Here is a 16524-nt window from a genome sequence, read left to right on the forward strand (position 1 = left end):
CAAATTCGTTTAAAAATTTGGCAAAATTTTTGTAAAAAACCTTCATTTTCAACATTCTAAATTCTCTACTTTTGATGCAGATAGTCATAGCACCCAAATAAATTCATAACTTACATTTACCAAATGTCTGCTTTATGTTGGCATGGTTTTTTAAGATTCCACATATTTTACTAGAATGTTATAAGGCTCAGAATTTAGGTATCATTTTTCACATTTTTTGTAAAATCACCAAAACCTGTATTTAGTTGGACCTGCTCAACTTCTAATTGACTGTGAGAGGCCTAAATAATAGCTAGACACGTAAATTTTGGAAACTACACCCGTTAACGTATGAAAAACCACTTTTAAGAAGTTTGTTAACCCTTTCGGTGTTTTATAGGGGTTAAAACAAAATGGAGGTGCAGCCTTCAAATTATAATATTTTTTCACAATGCACTCATTTTGGGTTGAAAATTAAACATTTGCAATGGATTAAAAGGAAAAAAGGCTCCATAAAATTTAATACCCAATTTCTCCCGAGTACACTGATACCCCATATGTGGTGGTAACCTACTGTATTGTCGCACGGCCGGGCATAGACTGAAAGGAGACGCTATCCAGAGCAGATTTGCTATGTCACATTGTACAGGCTATAATTTTTTTCTTTTTTTAATGTGGACCTATAGGGGCTTATTTCTTTTGCCACATGAGATGCACTTTTCTGGTATTTTCTGGTAATTTTGGGGCATCTATAGCTAATTGGTGAGATTTTATTAACTCTTTGTTGGTAAAGGAAATGAAAATCATCAATTTTTAGGAAGATTGTTTTGTGGTTTTTTTTTTGGCCGTTAACCATACCATAAAAATAGTATATTATTTTTATTCTATGGGTCACCACGATTACGAAAATACCTGAATTATATAGATTTTTAATTTTTTTCCCATTTACTGAATAAAATGTAATTTGGCAAAAATGTTAATTTTAGCATCACTGTCTTTTATATGCATAACTTTTTTATTTTTGCCTCACAAATCTGGTTAAGGGCTTATTTTTTGCGAGAAGGATTGTTCTTTTTAGTGGGCTTATTTTAGAATGCGGAACATTTTTTTATCACTTTTTAGAGCATTTTTTTAAAGGTATTAATTAAAAATGATCTTTTTTCGGAATGTTTTTTGCAGGTTTTTTCCTCTGGCGTTTACCGGACGGGTCCAGTAACGATTCTGTTTTATTAAACAGATTGTTACGGACGCAGCAATACTAAATATGTTGGGTTTTTTTGTGTTTTTGTGTGTTTTATACTTTATTAAGTGTTTTTATGGGAAAGTGCCATTTTAGGGGCTTATATTTTTATGTATTTATTTTTTGTTTATTCTAATGTGTAAACTTTAGTGTTTTTACATTGTTTTACTTGTACATACCTGAACTTGAACCAGTGATGCTCTGGTTCAAGTTCAATACACTGCTCTACAATACTAATTTATGCTTGACAGCGGCGTGTAAGGGGTTAAAACCAGCGATAGGAGCTGGCTCCCATTGCGGGTGTTAGTGTGCGGTGTCAGCTGTGATAGACAGCTGACAGCCACTGCTTCTGGTGCCAGCTCCGTTCGTGGTGCCAGAAGCAGGACGTTATACTACGTCCCGGTACACTAAGTATCTAGCCACAGGGATATACTATAACGTCCTGGTGCGCCTAAGGGTTAAACCATGATTTCGACCACCTGAATACATAATACTTAATTATTAAGTATGTTGAATTTCTTAAAATTGTTTCTTTTACACATTTTATGCTCTACAGATTCTGACAGCAGTTACATCTTCAGCTGTGGAACCCCAGCAGTGAGAAATGGCATCAATTCTAAGCAGAACACAAGCCATCATTGTATTGGTAATTATGGAAATACAATATCTTTTGTTTTCACTAGCGAAATCTTCAAAGATGAGTATGATTAACCAAGAACACATATTTATAGTGTGACTGCTTAATTGTCTTATATTTGTTATCCATTGCATCCTTCCTTCTAATATATACTCATTTTTATACTTAACCCCTTAACGCTGAAGCCACTTTTCACCTTCCTGACACGGCCCATTTTGTAAAATCTGACATGTGTCTATTTAAGTGGTTATAACTTTGGAACGCTTTAACATATCCAGTTGATTTTGAGATTGTTTTTTAGTGACACATTTTACTTCCTGTTGGTTGAGAAATTTAAGCAATATGTTTAGTATTTATTTATGAAATAAATGGAAATTTGGCGAAAATTTTGAACAAAACGTTTTCCAAATTCAAAATTTTCTACTTTTTGGAAAGTTGGCCATATCACTAAAATAACTTGATAACAAACATTTTCCATATGTCTGTTTTAACTTGGCGTCATTTTTCAAACATCTTTTCCTTTATTTAGGATGTTAGGAGGCTTATAACTTTAGGTGCAATTTTTCAGATTTTCACGAAAATCATCAAAACCTACTTTTGGAGGGTCAATTTAGTTAGAAGTGACTTTATAAGGCCCACATGACAGAAAACCCCCACAAATGACACCATTTTAGAAACTATACCCCTCAAAATATTCATAACACCCTTTGGGAATTTTGTTAACCTATGAGCGTTTCATGAGGGTGAAAAATAAATGAAAGTGAAATTAAAGAAATGTAATTTAATCTTGCAATAGATTCATTGAACACTAAAATTTGCACCTTCACAATGGGTTAAAAGGGAAAATGCATTTTACAATGTTTGGTGCAATTCCTCCTGAGTATGCCAGTACCCATTTTGTCACTGTACGCTTCTGCACAGGGGGGCACTTGGAAGGGAAAGAGCGTTGTTTCGTCTTTGTAGGGCAAATATGACTGAAAAAGTTTTCATGTGTAAGGATGCATTTGGAGAGCCCTAATGGTACCAAAACAGAGGAAAGCCCCAACAAGAGCCACAATTTGGGAAAGTACATCCCTTGGAGAGTTTAGCAAGGTGTAATTTGTGTATTTGCCCCAACAGGTGTTTGATTCAAGTAGGCCCCAAAAAGGAAAAAGGTGAAAATTTTCTCAAAAAAGTCACTTTTACTCCAAATTTTTGTAAGCCACAAGGGATAAAAGATGAAACAACCCCCATAAATGTGTAAAACTATTTATCCTAAGCACAAAATAGCACCACTTGTGCATACTGTATAAAGTGTTGTATGGGTACACAGTAGGGCTCAGAAGGGAAAGCGGTACTTTGGCCTTTTTGAAGCCAAATTTGACAGATATCCTTTACATGTGTGAGGATGCATTTAGAGAGCTGTAGTGGTACCAAAACAGAGGGGAACCCCAACAAGTGTCACCATTTTGGAAAGTACACCCCTTAGAGAATTTAGCAAGGTGTAATATGTGTATTTGTCCATAAAGGTGTTAGGACTTAAAAAGGAAAAAGGTGAAAATTTTCCCAAAAAAGTCACTTTTACGGTTAATTTTTGTATCCCATAAGGCATTAACTCCAAAAAAATGTGTACTAGCATTTCTCCTGAGTATAAAATTGCCCCACACATGCAAATAAAATGTTGTCCCTAATTTTTGTAAGCCACAAGGGATAATATATAAAATAAACCCGAAAAAGGTGTAAAACTATTTCTCCCGAGTGTAGAAGTACCCCACATGTGCATATAAAATGCTTTATGGGCGCACAGTAGAGGAAAAGAGGGATGTTTGTCTTTTAGAAGCCAAATTTGACAGAAATCCTTCACTTGTGTCAGGATGCATTTGGAGAGCCCTAGTGGTACCAAAACAGAGGAAAACCTGAAAAGTGACCCTAATTGTTGAATGTAACCCCTTGGGGAATTTAGCAGGGTGTAATATGTGGTGTAGTGTAATACACGTGGTGAAATGAGCATTTTGAACACAGAGGTGGTTTCCAAATATGATGTGCAATGGAGTCCAAGATGGAAATTGCAATTATTTCTGGAAAGTTCAGTGTCCATTATGTGGCGCCCTTATGGGGCGCCCATTATGTGGTGCCCAGTTTGTGCCACTGTAAAATTTCTGTTCTCTGATTAGGAAGCCAAATTTCCTGATGCGAGAAAGACCCAACATGTGATCCTAAACTCAAGCCAGAAAGTCCAGCAGGGCTCCGGAATGATAAAGCACTTGGAATATAAATAAATAATAATAATAATAAATAAATAAAGAACTTGGAGAATTATAAAGGATCTGTTCACAAATCCAGAGACTTAGAGGGGAAATAGAAAACCTAAAACCCACAAGTGCCCCTAGTTTGCATACTACATCCTGCAATGAAATAATCGAGGGGTATAGGGAGTAATGTGACCTAACAGTTATTAGGTCACCGAAAATGAATTCACAACAGGTTGGGCATGAATGTGTGGAAGGAGGTGGAATATACCAAGGTACCAACTAAACTTTTGTACTCTGGAGTTGTCGCAGGTCTCTTAGTAGTATGTAGTAGTATATGGACCTGTCCACCAGCGGGTAAGAGAAGGAGCAGGAGATAGCGCCAGCTGGCGAGAGGGTGGAAGTGCCGATCGGCGGGAGGACCTGTCAGCCAACAGGTGGGAGGTACGTGCCAGCGGGCGCGTGGGAGGGAAGACATGCCGGCCACAGGGAGGGAGGATGAAGAGGGAAGAGGGCGTATCGGCGGACTGGAGGGCGGGTCATGAGTTTGGGGCGGGTAGGAGAATGCGGGCCAGCACAGGAGGGCAGCTTGCATTCAGCACAGCAGACGGGGCCCGGGAGAACGGCACTAATAAATCTTGGTATCACGTCCATCCCGGGCCCCTTAGCAACCGCTACGGCTGTTGTTACGCCACTGGGGGCAGCAAAACCCCTCTGGACCGCAAGGCAAAATTGGTGGCTGTCAGGAACAGCCGCCACCCTGCCCCGATCACTGTGTCTACAGACATGGTGATCAGTATTACTGACGTCATAAGTAAATTCGCTGCTATTGGCTGGTCTGCATTGAAGAGCCAATAGCAGCGGTCATGGGGGGGGGGGGGGCGCAACCCTTCTGGTCCATGGGGCAGGATGGAGGGCTGTCAAGAAAAGCCGACATCTTACCCCGATCACTGTGTCTGAACCGCGTTGGCAAGTCACTACCTGCCGCACCGTTCTATGACAACGCGCGTCGGGAATAAGCTATACAATCTTTAATTATTTTTTTTGGCAATTTAGACAAATAAGGGCTTATTTTTTGTGAGACGAGATGCATTGTGAAAAAACTTCATTTTAGTGGGTTTTTAGCTTATTGAAGCAACCCTTTACGTGTGGAGAATAAAATCATCAATTCTTGTTTTGGATTTTTAGCTTTTTTTGGGGGGGGGAAGGTGTTCACTGTAGCATAACAATAATATATTATCTGTATTCTAAGGATCACTACGATTACGGCGATACCTCATTTATATAGTTTTATTTATATTTGTCCAATTATATTGAAGGAAAACTAGAATAGAACTTTAGTATTTTTTGGTTGACAGAGCTGGTTGTGAGCTTAATTTTTGCGTGACAAGTTGTTCTTTTCAGTGGTATCATTTTGGTGCTTGTAATTTTTTTGGATCACTTTTTAGAACATTTTTTGTAAAGCAATTTGATGAAAAATGTAAATTTTTGGCAAGTTTTTTTTTTTTACCACGTTTACCGAGCGGGTCCATGATTAGGATTTTTTGTAAAGATTGTTACGGACGCAGCGATACAAAATAAGTGTTTTTTTTTGTGATTTAGTGTTTTTTGTACTTTATTTCTTGTGTACAGGGAAATGTGGTGTTTGGGGGGACTTTTATTATTTATTTTTATTTTAAAAAACCTTTATTCATTGTTTTAACTTTTTTTTTTTACTGTTAATGACATCTTAGCTTGAACAAGTGATCTTCTGATCACTTGTTCAAGCTCTTCTACAGCTTACACAGTGCAATACAGATGTATTGCACTGTGTAATGTAAGACACTGATGGACCCAACTCCCAGAGAAGGATCGTGCGAAACCCCGGGACACGGGCAGTCCCCGGGCTGCGATCAAAACCAGGGACCCCCGTTGGGGGGGGGGGGGGGGCGATTGTTGTTAAATGCCCCTAGCACGCGACCGCCTCGTGTTAGGGTTTAACACCTGCGATCGGAGATCGTTAGAGGCCATAATTTATAGCTGACACCCGCAGCTTCTTTAATAACAAAATATTAACAAAATATTGACTTTGTAAAACAGCCAGAGGTTCTCAGGCTGACAGCGCCCGAGCATCTCTCGGCTTCCCTGGCTTTTAATTTATGCATCCCCCCCACTGCAGGCTTCATTCTGCTTCCGGCTGGGGAACTAGGAGGGAGCACAAGCCCCACTTTTTCTACACCCCCGTCACTGGCCGTATCTTAATTCCCCGGCTGGGAGCAGGAATTCCACTATATTATATTATTATTATAATTATTACTCGTTATTGTACTATTTGCGTTTAAATAAATTATAAAACATTCGTTTAATATACTAGTCTACGAACGATTTGTAGTTACAGCTTCATACGGTGCTCCATTAAATTATCAGTATTAGTACTATTTGGATCATACAGTGTTCTGTTACACTACCAGTCTTCGTAATATTTGCATCACACTGTAAATCCTTTTTTTTTTATTTACAGCATCATAAAGGACCAGTCTTGGCAAAAGTTGCATTTGCTGCATCACACATTAGCCCATTTTACTAAGACTGGTTGTCACAGTCTATGGGAATAGTCCCTTGGGACTAAAGTCAGTGGACTCCCTGGACCACCGCGGGGGATAACGATGCTAGCCGCAAACCGGGAGCGGAGTCTAAGTGGACTCCTGGTCTTCCCCAGAGCCCTCCGCGAAGCGGGATGGTCTTGCTGCGGCGGGGAGCCACCAGGTCACTCCACGGGTGCGACTAGGTCCATGGTGGCAGCCAAGGTAGGGACACAGGGCAGGCAGGACCTCGGGATGGCAGGACCTCGGGATGGACGGCTGGCAGGACCTCGGATGCACGGCTGGCAGGACCTCGGATGCACGGCTGGCAGGAACCTCGGAAGGACGGCTGACAGGACCTCGGATGGACGACTTGCAGGAACCTCGGAAGGATGGCTGGCAGGACCTCGGAAGACCACTAGGATACCGGACCGCCACAGGATTACAGGACCGCCACAGGATTGGAACAAGGGAACACCACAGGAACACGGGAACACCCCAGGAACACGGAGGCATCTGGAAACGCTCAGGAAACTCGGAGGTGTCTGGAAACGCTCAGGAATCACAAAGGCATCTAGAAACGCTCAGGGAGGCTTTCTCTTCAGTAGAATGAACTGAAGATCCGGCAGGGGATTCTGGGAGTCGCCAGGCTATATAGCCGAACCGGGAATGCCAGCGCCAATAAGGAGGACACTGGCCCTTTAAATTCATGAAGAGTCTGGCGCGCGCGCCCTAGACAGTGGGGGCACGCGCGACCTAGTCCGCGAGCAGGAGCGGGACCGGAGCCAAGAGCTGGAGCCCTCAGGAGCCGGGACCGGTAACTACTGACCCGGGGGAGCAACAGACAGTGGAGCACGGAACATGGATCCGCGTGGAATTTAAAGGAACAGTATAAGATGCTGTAAATGCAAAGAGTGCAAACTGTTGCTGTAATGGAACACGGTAAATGGTATTAAAACTGTACTGAAGCTGGTGCTATTACTGATCTTTGTATGAAGATTATAGTACTAAGAGTAGTTGTATAATAGAGCATGGTACAATACTTATGCTGGTATTGTAACAGAACACTATATGATGTAAATGGTATTAAGAATGATAGTGAAACAGAATACTATATGATGCTGTAAAGAGTACACAAACTGCTCTTTTAACCCTTTAAGGACCTCGCCCGTTTTTTTTTTTTTTTCATTTTTATTTTTCACTCCCCACAATCAAAAATGGGAGTCACCCAGGACACCGGAACCATAACCACTCAATACATGGGTAAGAACAGCCCACTTATGTTTTGGGATACAATCGATATGGCATTTATTATAGGCCTTAGGGCCACAATCTCTGTACCACTGATATTTTAGATTGTTGTACATGATAATGATACTATGGTTCTGTAGCGTTTGAATGGGTTGACTCCCATCTTCTGTGTACCCTCATCTGTGATTGCACATTTTTTAGTGTCAATATTGGATTTTATGAATATTTAATAAAGTTTTGTTTTATTGCATCTTTCAGTGTGGTTTATACTTTGGCTTTGTTTCCATCTATATGTTGGGGACACAATAGGCTATATGCCTTTACAACTTCATACAGTGTTTCCTTACAGTACTAGTTTTATTACAGCATCATACTGTAACACGTAAAAGAGACCCATTTTTAGCACTCTCCCAGACCCCACAGAGCATAGTACATTGCCAAAGAGTATTTGTATAAAAATAGATTTTATGGAAAAAAAAGATATGTTATATAGCACCTTTCAATGCCATGTGTTCTGTGACCAGGCACTTGTCACCTGGAAGTGACTATAGAGGAGCAGTTTAGTCCCCACCCCCACCTTTGGGGACCCGCTCCTCCATGTGTCCTTTTCAAATATATTAAAATGCCTTATGGGAGTTATTCATTTATTTGAATAAGACACATGGAGGAGGGGTTTCCCAAGGGTGGGGGGAAACTGCTCCTTTACAGCCACTCCCAGGTGCCTAGTGCCTAGTCACACAGCACATGGTATTGAAATGTACTATATAACATATTTTTTTTCTGTAAAACCTATTTTTTATACAAAACTCTTTGGCAGTGTATGTACTTTGCTCTGTGGGGTGCTAAAAATGTGTTTACAGCATCTTACAGTGTTCCTTTACACTTACGAGTCTTAGTCCTATGTGCATAACACAGTGTCCTGTTATACTACCAGTCATATTACTATTGATAAATAATAAATAAATAAATGATAAAACTGGTGCTGGAAGGTAACACTGTAAATTCACATAATACTAAGCCCAGTGAAATGCACAAATATGATGCAATAAGTATTAAGACTGGTAGTGTAATCAACACTGTATGATTCTGTAAATGCAAATAGCTCAAAGACTAGTACTGTAACAAACACTGTATGATGCAAGTTGTACTCAATCATGACATAGAGAAATGGGTGCACAGTAACAGCGTGCTAATTTTGGGCTTCCCGGAGTGAGCAGAGGGAAATAATCCAGTAATGTTTATTGAAAAGTTGATAGTAGTTGAAATAAGCCACATGTCCATAAAGTTCAACCAAGGAATGGAAGGCATTGGATTAGGAAGGGATTTAGGGGAAACAATTCTAAATAACATAACCGTCAATGGCATCTAGACCATTCTTGAAGCTCTCTACTGTGGCCAGTGCCTGAGGCCTGAGGAACAACTTTACACCATATTTTTTGTATGGACCATTCATATATTTATATAAATTAATCATGGACCAATTTGGAAAGCTCTGTGCAGCACTGCGTAATCTGTGTGCACTATATAAATAAAGAATTATTATTATTATTATCCCCTCTTAAAGGACACCTGTCTCTGTCACTATTTCTGTCACCTCTACCTGTTGGAGCAGCTCACAAGGATCCATCACAGCCTTTATCTAGTCAATTCATACATTAATCATTGCAAAAATCATCTTTTCTTTATTGTGTAAATGAGGCTGGTCACATGGTCAGAGGCAGTGATGTCACCCCTGTTACCCCTCCCCTCTCCTCCCCCTGCTCATGTCTGTGTATAATGTATAGTAAAGCATAGCTGGTGTTTGTGTGCTGCATCTGCTGACATGCTCTCTCCTCCAATACACATGTCTGAGACACAGACATCAGCTACACAAGTACCTGACATGTTCTGCTATAACATGGCTGCCTGGAGCTGTTGTATCTCTCCTATACACACACAGGCTGCAGGGGGTGTGGCCGCCAGCACCAGGAAGCACATGATTAAACAGGCTCACACCATTACACAAGCTGTCAGTCAAGCACTGGGGGTGTGGCTGTGCCTCCCACTCATGAATAAGCCGGACAGCTTAAATATGCTAATGACCCATTGGACATTTCACAGGTCATTTGCATACAGCTTTAGGACCTCATTGCTTAGGTTTACAGGCATGTAGAGGGACAATGAAGGGATAGAGGTAATGCTTTCTAATGGCGTTTATGAAAATATGTTTAGTTTAGGGGGGTTATTTTGCCTGACGGGTTCTCTTTAATTGCCTCTTTTCCAGACTAAACAAAAGTAGTTGTTTTAATATTTCCTCCTGAGACCATACTACGTATCATTTTTTTGGCTCTTCGTTGTACCCTCCCAGCTCCAGGGCATCCTTTTTATGAACAGGTCCCCAGTACTGGAAAGCATATTCCAGGTGAGGCCAAATGTCTTTTACAGTGGTAATATTGCATGCCAATCCTGAAAGTCCGTAAACTTTTGACACATGACAAGATCTTGCCGACTTTAGAGGCAGCTGGTTGACATTGCATGCTGTTATTTAATTTATGATCTACTAGTACACCCAGGTCCTACTCAACAAGGGACTCTCCCAGATTTACCCCCCCCCCCCCAGGACATATGTTGCATGTGGATTATTAGCCCCCAGGTGCATAACCTTACATTTATCCACATTGAACCTTGTTTGCCAAGTGGACGACCAAACACTCAGTTTTTCCAAGTCACCCTGTAGCCAATCGACATCCTCTATAGACTGTATTATACTACACAGATTGGTGTCCTCTGCAAAAATAGATATGGTGCTATTAATACCTACTTCTATATCAATAATAAATAAATCAAATAGTAGTGGGCCAAGTACAGAACACTGGGGTTAACCGGTTATAACTGGTGACCATTCTGAGTAGGAATCATTGACTACAAATCTCTGGATCCTCCAGGCAGTTTTCAATCCATTTGCAAATTATTCCTTCCAAACCAATAGATCTTATTTTACCCATCAGGCGTCTAAGAGGGACAGTGTCAAATGCCTTTACAAAGTCCAAGAACACAATATCCACAGCAGATCCTACATCCAGGTATCTGCTTACCTCTTCATAGAAGCAGATCATGTTAGTCTAACAACTTCTATCCTTCGTAAGCCCATGCTGGCGGTCACTCAGGGTGCTAAAAGATCCCTGGCACGGGCCCCAATGCATGTGTATCGCACTTTCAGTAATACCCCCTCCTGTACATAACCCTCTCACATTTGGTTGTGCCAATAACAACGTTAATGAGGGTATATACAGCTACAGAAACACAGAAGAAATCCCTATGTGTTACATACAGTGACTGCTGGTGACGTGTCCACTTCACTATTAGGCATCACCACGTCTCCTTCCTGTGGAGTTCACCACACAGACATCTTATGTCCTTAATTGTCCCAATATCTTGGTTCTATGAAGGCACGTTCACATGTTGCAGTTAAAAATGCATCGAAATCAGTTTTGAGGTGGTTTTAGGTGCAGGAAGTGAACAACATTTGTCGAACAGGTTTCTCTTCAAACTCATATTCACCCGTTCAGATCAGGTCTTTCACCTGTTAAATTAACAAAAATGCACCTAAAACCACCTGATTATAACTGCAATGTGTGAACACACCCTGGCAGTGTTATCCTGCTGCTACCCTAACACTCTCCCAAAATACTGTAAGGTTGCGCTCACACGTCTGCATCTAAACAAATACAAGACACTCGTTATCCTTCACATAACCATCACTGGAAACTCATGTGTGAGCAAACCAAGGCACCATCCTACTGCCACATGTGAACACGCCCCAAGAAATGTCCCCACAGCCCCCCTGTAATGTCCCCTACACAGCCCCCCTGTAATGTTCCTCAGTAATGTTCCCACACACAGTCCCCCTGTAATGTCCCCATAGACAGCCCCCTGTAATGTTCCCGCACACAGTCCCCCTTTAATGTTCCCAGTAATGTCCCCACAGACAGCCCCTGTAATGTACCCACATACAGTCCACCTGTAATGTTCCCAGTAATGTCCCCACAGACAGCCCCCTGTAATGTTCCCCAGTAATGTTCCCACATACATCCCCCCTGTAATGTCCCCCAGTAATGTCCGCACACAGCCTCCCTGTAATGTCCCCACACACAGCCCCCCTGTAATGTCCTCCGGTAATGTCGCCACACACAGCCCCCCTGTAATGTCCTTCGGTAATGTCGCCACACACAGCCCCCTGTAATTTCCATCAGTAATGTCCCCAAACACAGCACCCCTGTAATGTCCTCCTGTAATGTCCCCCACACACAGTCCCCAGTAATGTCCCCAAACACAGCCCCCCTGTAATGTCACCCAGTAATGTCCCCAAACACAGCCCCCTTCTAGTGTCATCCTGTAATATCCCCACACAGATTCCCATGTAATGTCCCCACACACAGCCCCCCAGTAATATGCCCATACAGATTTCCCTATGTTCTCCCTCTCACCTCACTCCTGCATCTCTGTGCACTCCTTCCCCCTGCAGGTCATGTAATCGTGACATCATCACAGGTCCTGTAGAAGAAGCAGTGTACACTGTCCAGAGGACATGGATCGTGATGAGAGAGGCAGCGGGGTAGATTTCCTGGTGACCCAGGGAGATCCGGGGCACGAGCCCCGGATCTTTTGACCTAGCGACACCCCTGCTGTCACTTACCGAAGTACGTGACATCAAATATTTATATATGTAGTTTTTAGTAAGCCTTCTAATGTTTTCCTCACAATGGAAGTTAAGCTTTAAGGCCTGTAAGCTATTCCGAGATACTCTGCCAGAGACTGCCTTTATCTCTACGTATGTTGAGGAAAGAGCACATTGGGGGTCATTTACTAAGGGCCCGAATCTTTTTTTTTTTCCTTGGGTTTCCAGAAAATTACCGGTTTGTTCCGAATTGCCCCAGGTTTTTGGCGCACGTGATCGGATTGTGGCGCATCGGTGCCGGCATGCATGCGACGGAAATGGGGGGGGGCGTGGCCGTCGGAAAACCCGACGGATTCGGAAAAACCATGGTATTTTAAAAAAAAATGTGTCGCTTACCTGCACCCAGGATATTATGTCGAATTCCGGCGGACTTTAGCGCAGCAGCGACACCTGTTGGACATCGGGCGCACTACCTTAGTGAATCCTCGACAGAGAACGCGCCACTGGATTGCGACAGGACCGGATAAGTAAATGTGCCCCATTGTGTTCCGTCCAGGCCACCACCTCCTGGGAGACTTGCACATACATTTCTGGTACATCTTATGTGCTGGGACATAGATGTCATTTTGCAAGCCTCAAGGAGGCATGGTACTATCACCTGCCAAAAGACTACAATATTGCTCTTTCCAGAATTTTCTAAGGCACCGAAAGATTAAAATATTCGATGGCCTATCCTGCATGCCTCCGCATAGTTGAAGATGACAGATCTCCTCCTAGCTGATCTGGACTGAATCAATTGTAAGAAATTTGTTGCCATTTTATTACTGCATTGTTTATTGCTTCCTAGAACTATGTTCTGCTATACCAAGCTTTTGACAACTGCTGTTGATTCTCTTTTTACAATGCTGCAGCATTTACAATGCTGTAGAGATAGCTCCTCCATACCCTTTAAGGTGAAGATGTCCCCTATTTGTATCTATTGTGTGTTGTTCCCTTCCTTTTTACAAGCCCAGGGCTCTTGTGTTGTTTAATATCTACCCAGTTATAGGGGCCTGTAGCTCCTTCCTCAGGGTTATGACACTTTCTGTGAGCTACTCACATACAGATACAGGCACATACAGATACTTGACTTCCCTTTCCTGTCCCAGTCTTACGCAGGATTTGCAGGTTTTCTCATTCCCCCATCTACCTGGAGGAGGCTCTAGGGGAATTGGGCTAGGGCCTTAGGACCGATGGCCTACTGCTAGAAGCGATTATTAAATACCAAAAGGAGCTATAACCGGCCTTACTAGACTGAATTGAAAGGGGTTCACTGTGTACATCATTTTATGATGCTAGTATTATGGTTCTACGAAAACCAGAAAAAAGACCCACAGGAATGCAGATCATAAAGGCCCAACTCGCTGCTAAACGCAAACTACAAACTGCTTACAAAGATTTTAGCATGTCATCTTAATATAGTTATTGATACACAAGGACCAATCTGGTTTCATACTAGGTCGTAGCAAGGCATATAACCTGCATCAAACCCACATATGGAACAGATGGGATTGGAGAATAGGGAGGATTGGGCCATGTCCTTGCTTGAGATGAAGAGGAGCGGAGGTGAGTATTTGTAGTCTTTTTTTGTTATTTTCAGTGGTTGATTTCCTTTAAAGACATGTTTCTTATGTATATGTATTTTGTAGTAATGTTTTTAAAATTTATTTTATATATTTTTAGAGACTATGGTGCTACCCATTAAACAGAAGGCATCCTTCAAACTTAAGGATTCAAGATGTGACCTCCTAGTGCGTGGCAGAACATCAAGAGTGGAGGAGAACACAAGACATGGAAGTATGAGAAATGGAGAAGGAGAAAAGTGGTAGGAAGAGAAGTTAAAAAGGAATGGTGGAAATATTAGCAAGACTCAATAATAGAAGAGGGGTATTATATAAGGGAAGGATGGAATATATAGGATTATATTTCTACTTAGCGCATTACTATAGATTCTGTCTTTTTTTTTTGTCTAAGATGCACCAGCAACATGCACAGACTGTCAACTAACCTATATAAATTTGAAGTGTGACTCTTCTTGGAAGGCTAGAAGTCGAAGTTTGCGGTCTACAATCAATAAAAAAATCACAAGAATCTCACTAGAACTTGAAGCAGAAGTGAAAGTGGATGATGCCACAGGTAAATGTCAGTTATAATCTGATGCCACTCAATTGGTGAACTATAATGTCTTGTTGCAAAAGAAAACCCATTCTCAATGAGTCACAAATAAAGATAAAAGGAAATGTTTTCCTGATTTATAGTATAGTATATAGGTTCAAATGTTTGCTATGGGCATCACATACTTCTCCATTTTTGCTAGTCAAATATAGTCAAACGTTTATGCTTTTATGGAAAAAAGGGTGATCACCTGGATCCTCAGAAAGACATATTTCCTAGGCATTCATCTTTTCCATTTTCTGTACTTATCTCTGTTCCTGGGTGGCTTAGTCAATGCCAGTTTAGGGCTGGTGGATGCCCCTGGGTGAAAATTTGGGAGCCCTTCACAAAATTTTTGTCAATAAAGTTAATGTTGCTAGTAATATGTGAACCCCCCAGTAATAAATATATACAGCACCACCCCCAGTAACTCATAGATATAAAGCACCACCCTAGTAACATTTATATATGCATATATGATATGATATGATATATATATATATATATATATATATATATATATATATATATATACACACTCACCGGCCACTTTATTAGGTACACCATGCTAGTAACGGGTTGGACCCCCTTTTGCCTTCAGAACTGCCTCAATTCTTTGTGGCATAGATTCAACAAGGTGCTGGAAGCATTCCTCAGAGATTTTGGTCCATATTGACATGATGGCATCACACAGTTGCCGCAGATTTGTCGGCTGCACATCCATGATGCGAATCTCCCCTTCCACCACATCCCAAAGATGCTCTATTGGATTGAGATCTGGTGACTGTGGAGGCCATTTGAGTACAGTGAACTCATTGTCATGTTCAAGAAACCAGTCTGAGATGATTCCAGCTTTATGACATGGCGCATTATCCTGCGGAAAGTAGCCATCAGATGTTGGGTACATTGTGGTCATAAAGGGATGGACATGGTCAGCAACAATACTCAGGTAGGCTGTGGCGTTGCAACGATGCTCAATTGGTACCAAGGGGCCCAAAGAGTGCCAAGAAAATATTCCCCACACCATGACACCACCACCAGCAGCCTGAACCGTTGATACAAGGCAGGATGGATCCATGCTTTCATGTTGTTGACGCCAAATTCTGACCCTACCATCCGAATGTCGCAGCAGAAATCGAGACTCATCAGACCAGGCAACGTTTTTCCAATCTTCTACTGTCCAATTTCGATGAGCTTGTGCAAATTGTAGCCTCAGTTTCCTGTTCTTAGCTGAAAGGAGTGGCACCCAGTGTGGTCTTCTGCTGCTGTAGCCCATCTGCCTCAATGTTCAACGTACTGTGTGTTCAGAGATGCTCTTCTGCCTACCTTGGTTGTAACGGGTGGCGATTTGAGTCACTGTTGCCTTTCTATCAGCTCGAACCAGTCTGCCCATTCTCCTCTGACCTCTGGCATCAACAAGGCATTTCCGCCCACAGAACTGCCGCTCACTGAATGTTTTTTCTTTTTCGGACCATTCTCTGTAAACCCTAGAGATGGTTGTGCGTGAAAATCCCAGTAGATCAGCAGTTTCTGAAATACTCAGACCAGCCCTTCTTGCACCAACAACCATGCCAAACCAAAGGCACTCAAATCACCTTTCTTCCCCATACTGATGCTCGGTTTAAACTGCAGGAGATCGTCTTGACCATGTCTACATGCCTAAATGCACTGAGTTGCCGCCATGTGATTGGCTGATTAGAAATTAAGTGTTAACGAGCAGTTGGACAGGTATACCTAATAAAGTGGCCGGTGAGTGATATATATATATATATATATAT

At 41.9% G+C, this 16524-nt stretch overlaps 1 protein-coding gene across 1 annotated transcript in view; it reads left to right on the forward strand.

Annotated features, from left to right (window-relative positions):
* Positions 1 to 16524, forward strand: part of SCUBE3 (signal peptide, CUB domain and EGF like domain containing 3) — a 378535-nt gene that overhangs the window by 194600 nt on the left and 167411 nt on the right. The window contains exons 13-15 of the mRNA XM_072137190.1: positions 1776 to 1865; positions 14276 to 14389; positions 14567 to 14728. Coding sequence (XP_071993291.1) covers positions 1776 to 1865; positions 14276 to 14389; positions 14567 to 14728 — 366 coding nt within the window. The remainder of the gene's footprint in view (positions 1 to 1775; positions 1866 to 14275; positions 14390 to 14566; positions 14729 to 16524) is intronic.

This window comes from Engystomops pustulosus, chromosome 2, assembly GCF_040894005.1.
Source record: "Engystomops pustulosus chromosome 2, aEngPut4.maternal, whole genome shotgun sequence".
Taxonomy (NCBI): domain Eukaryota; kingdom Metazoa; phylum Chordata; class Amphibia; order Anura; family Leptodactylidae; genus Engystomops; species Engystomops pustulosus.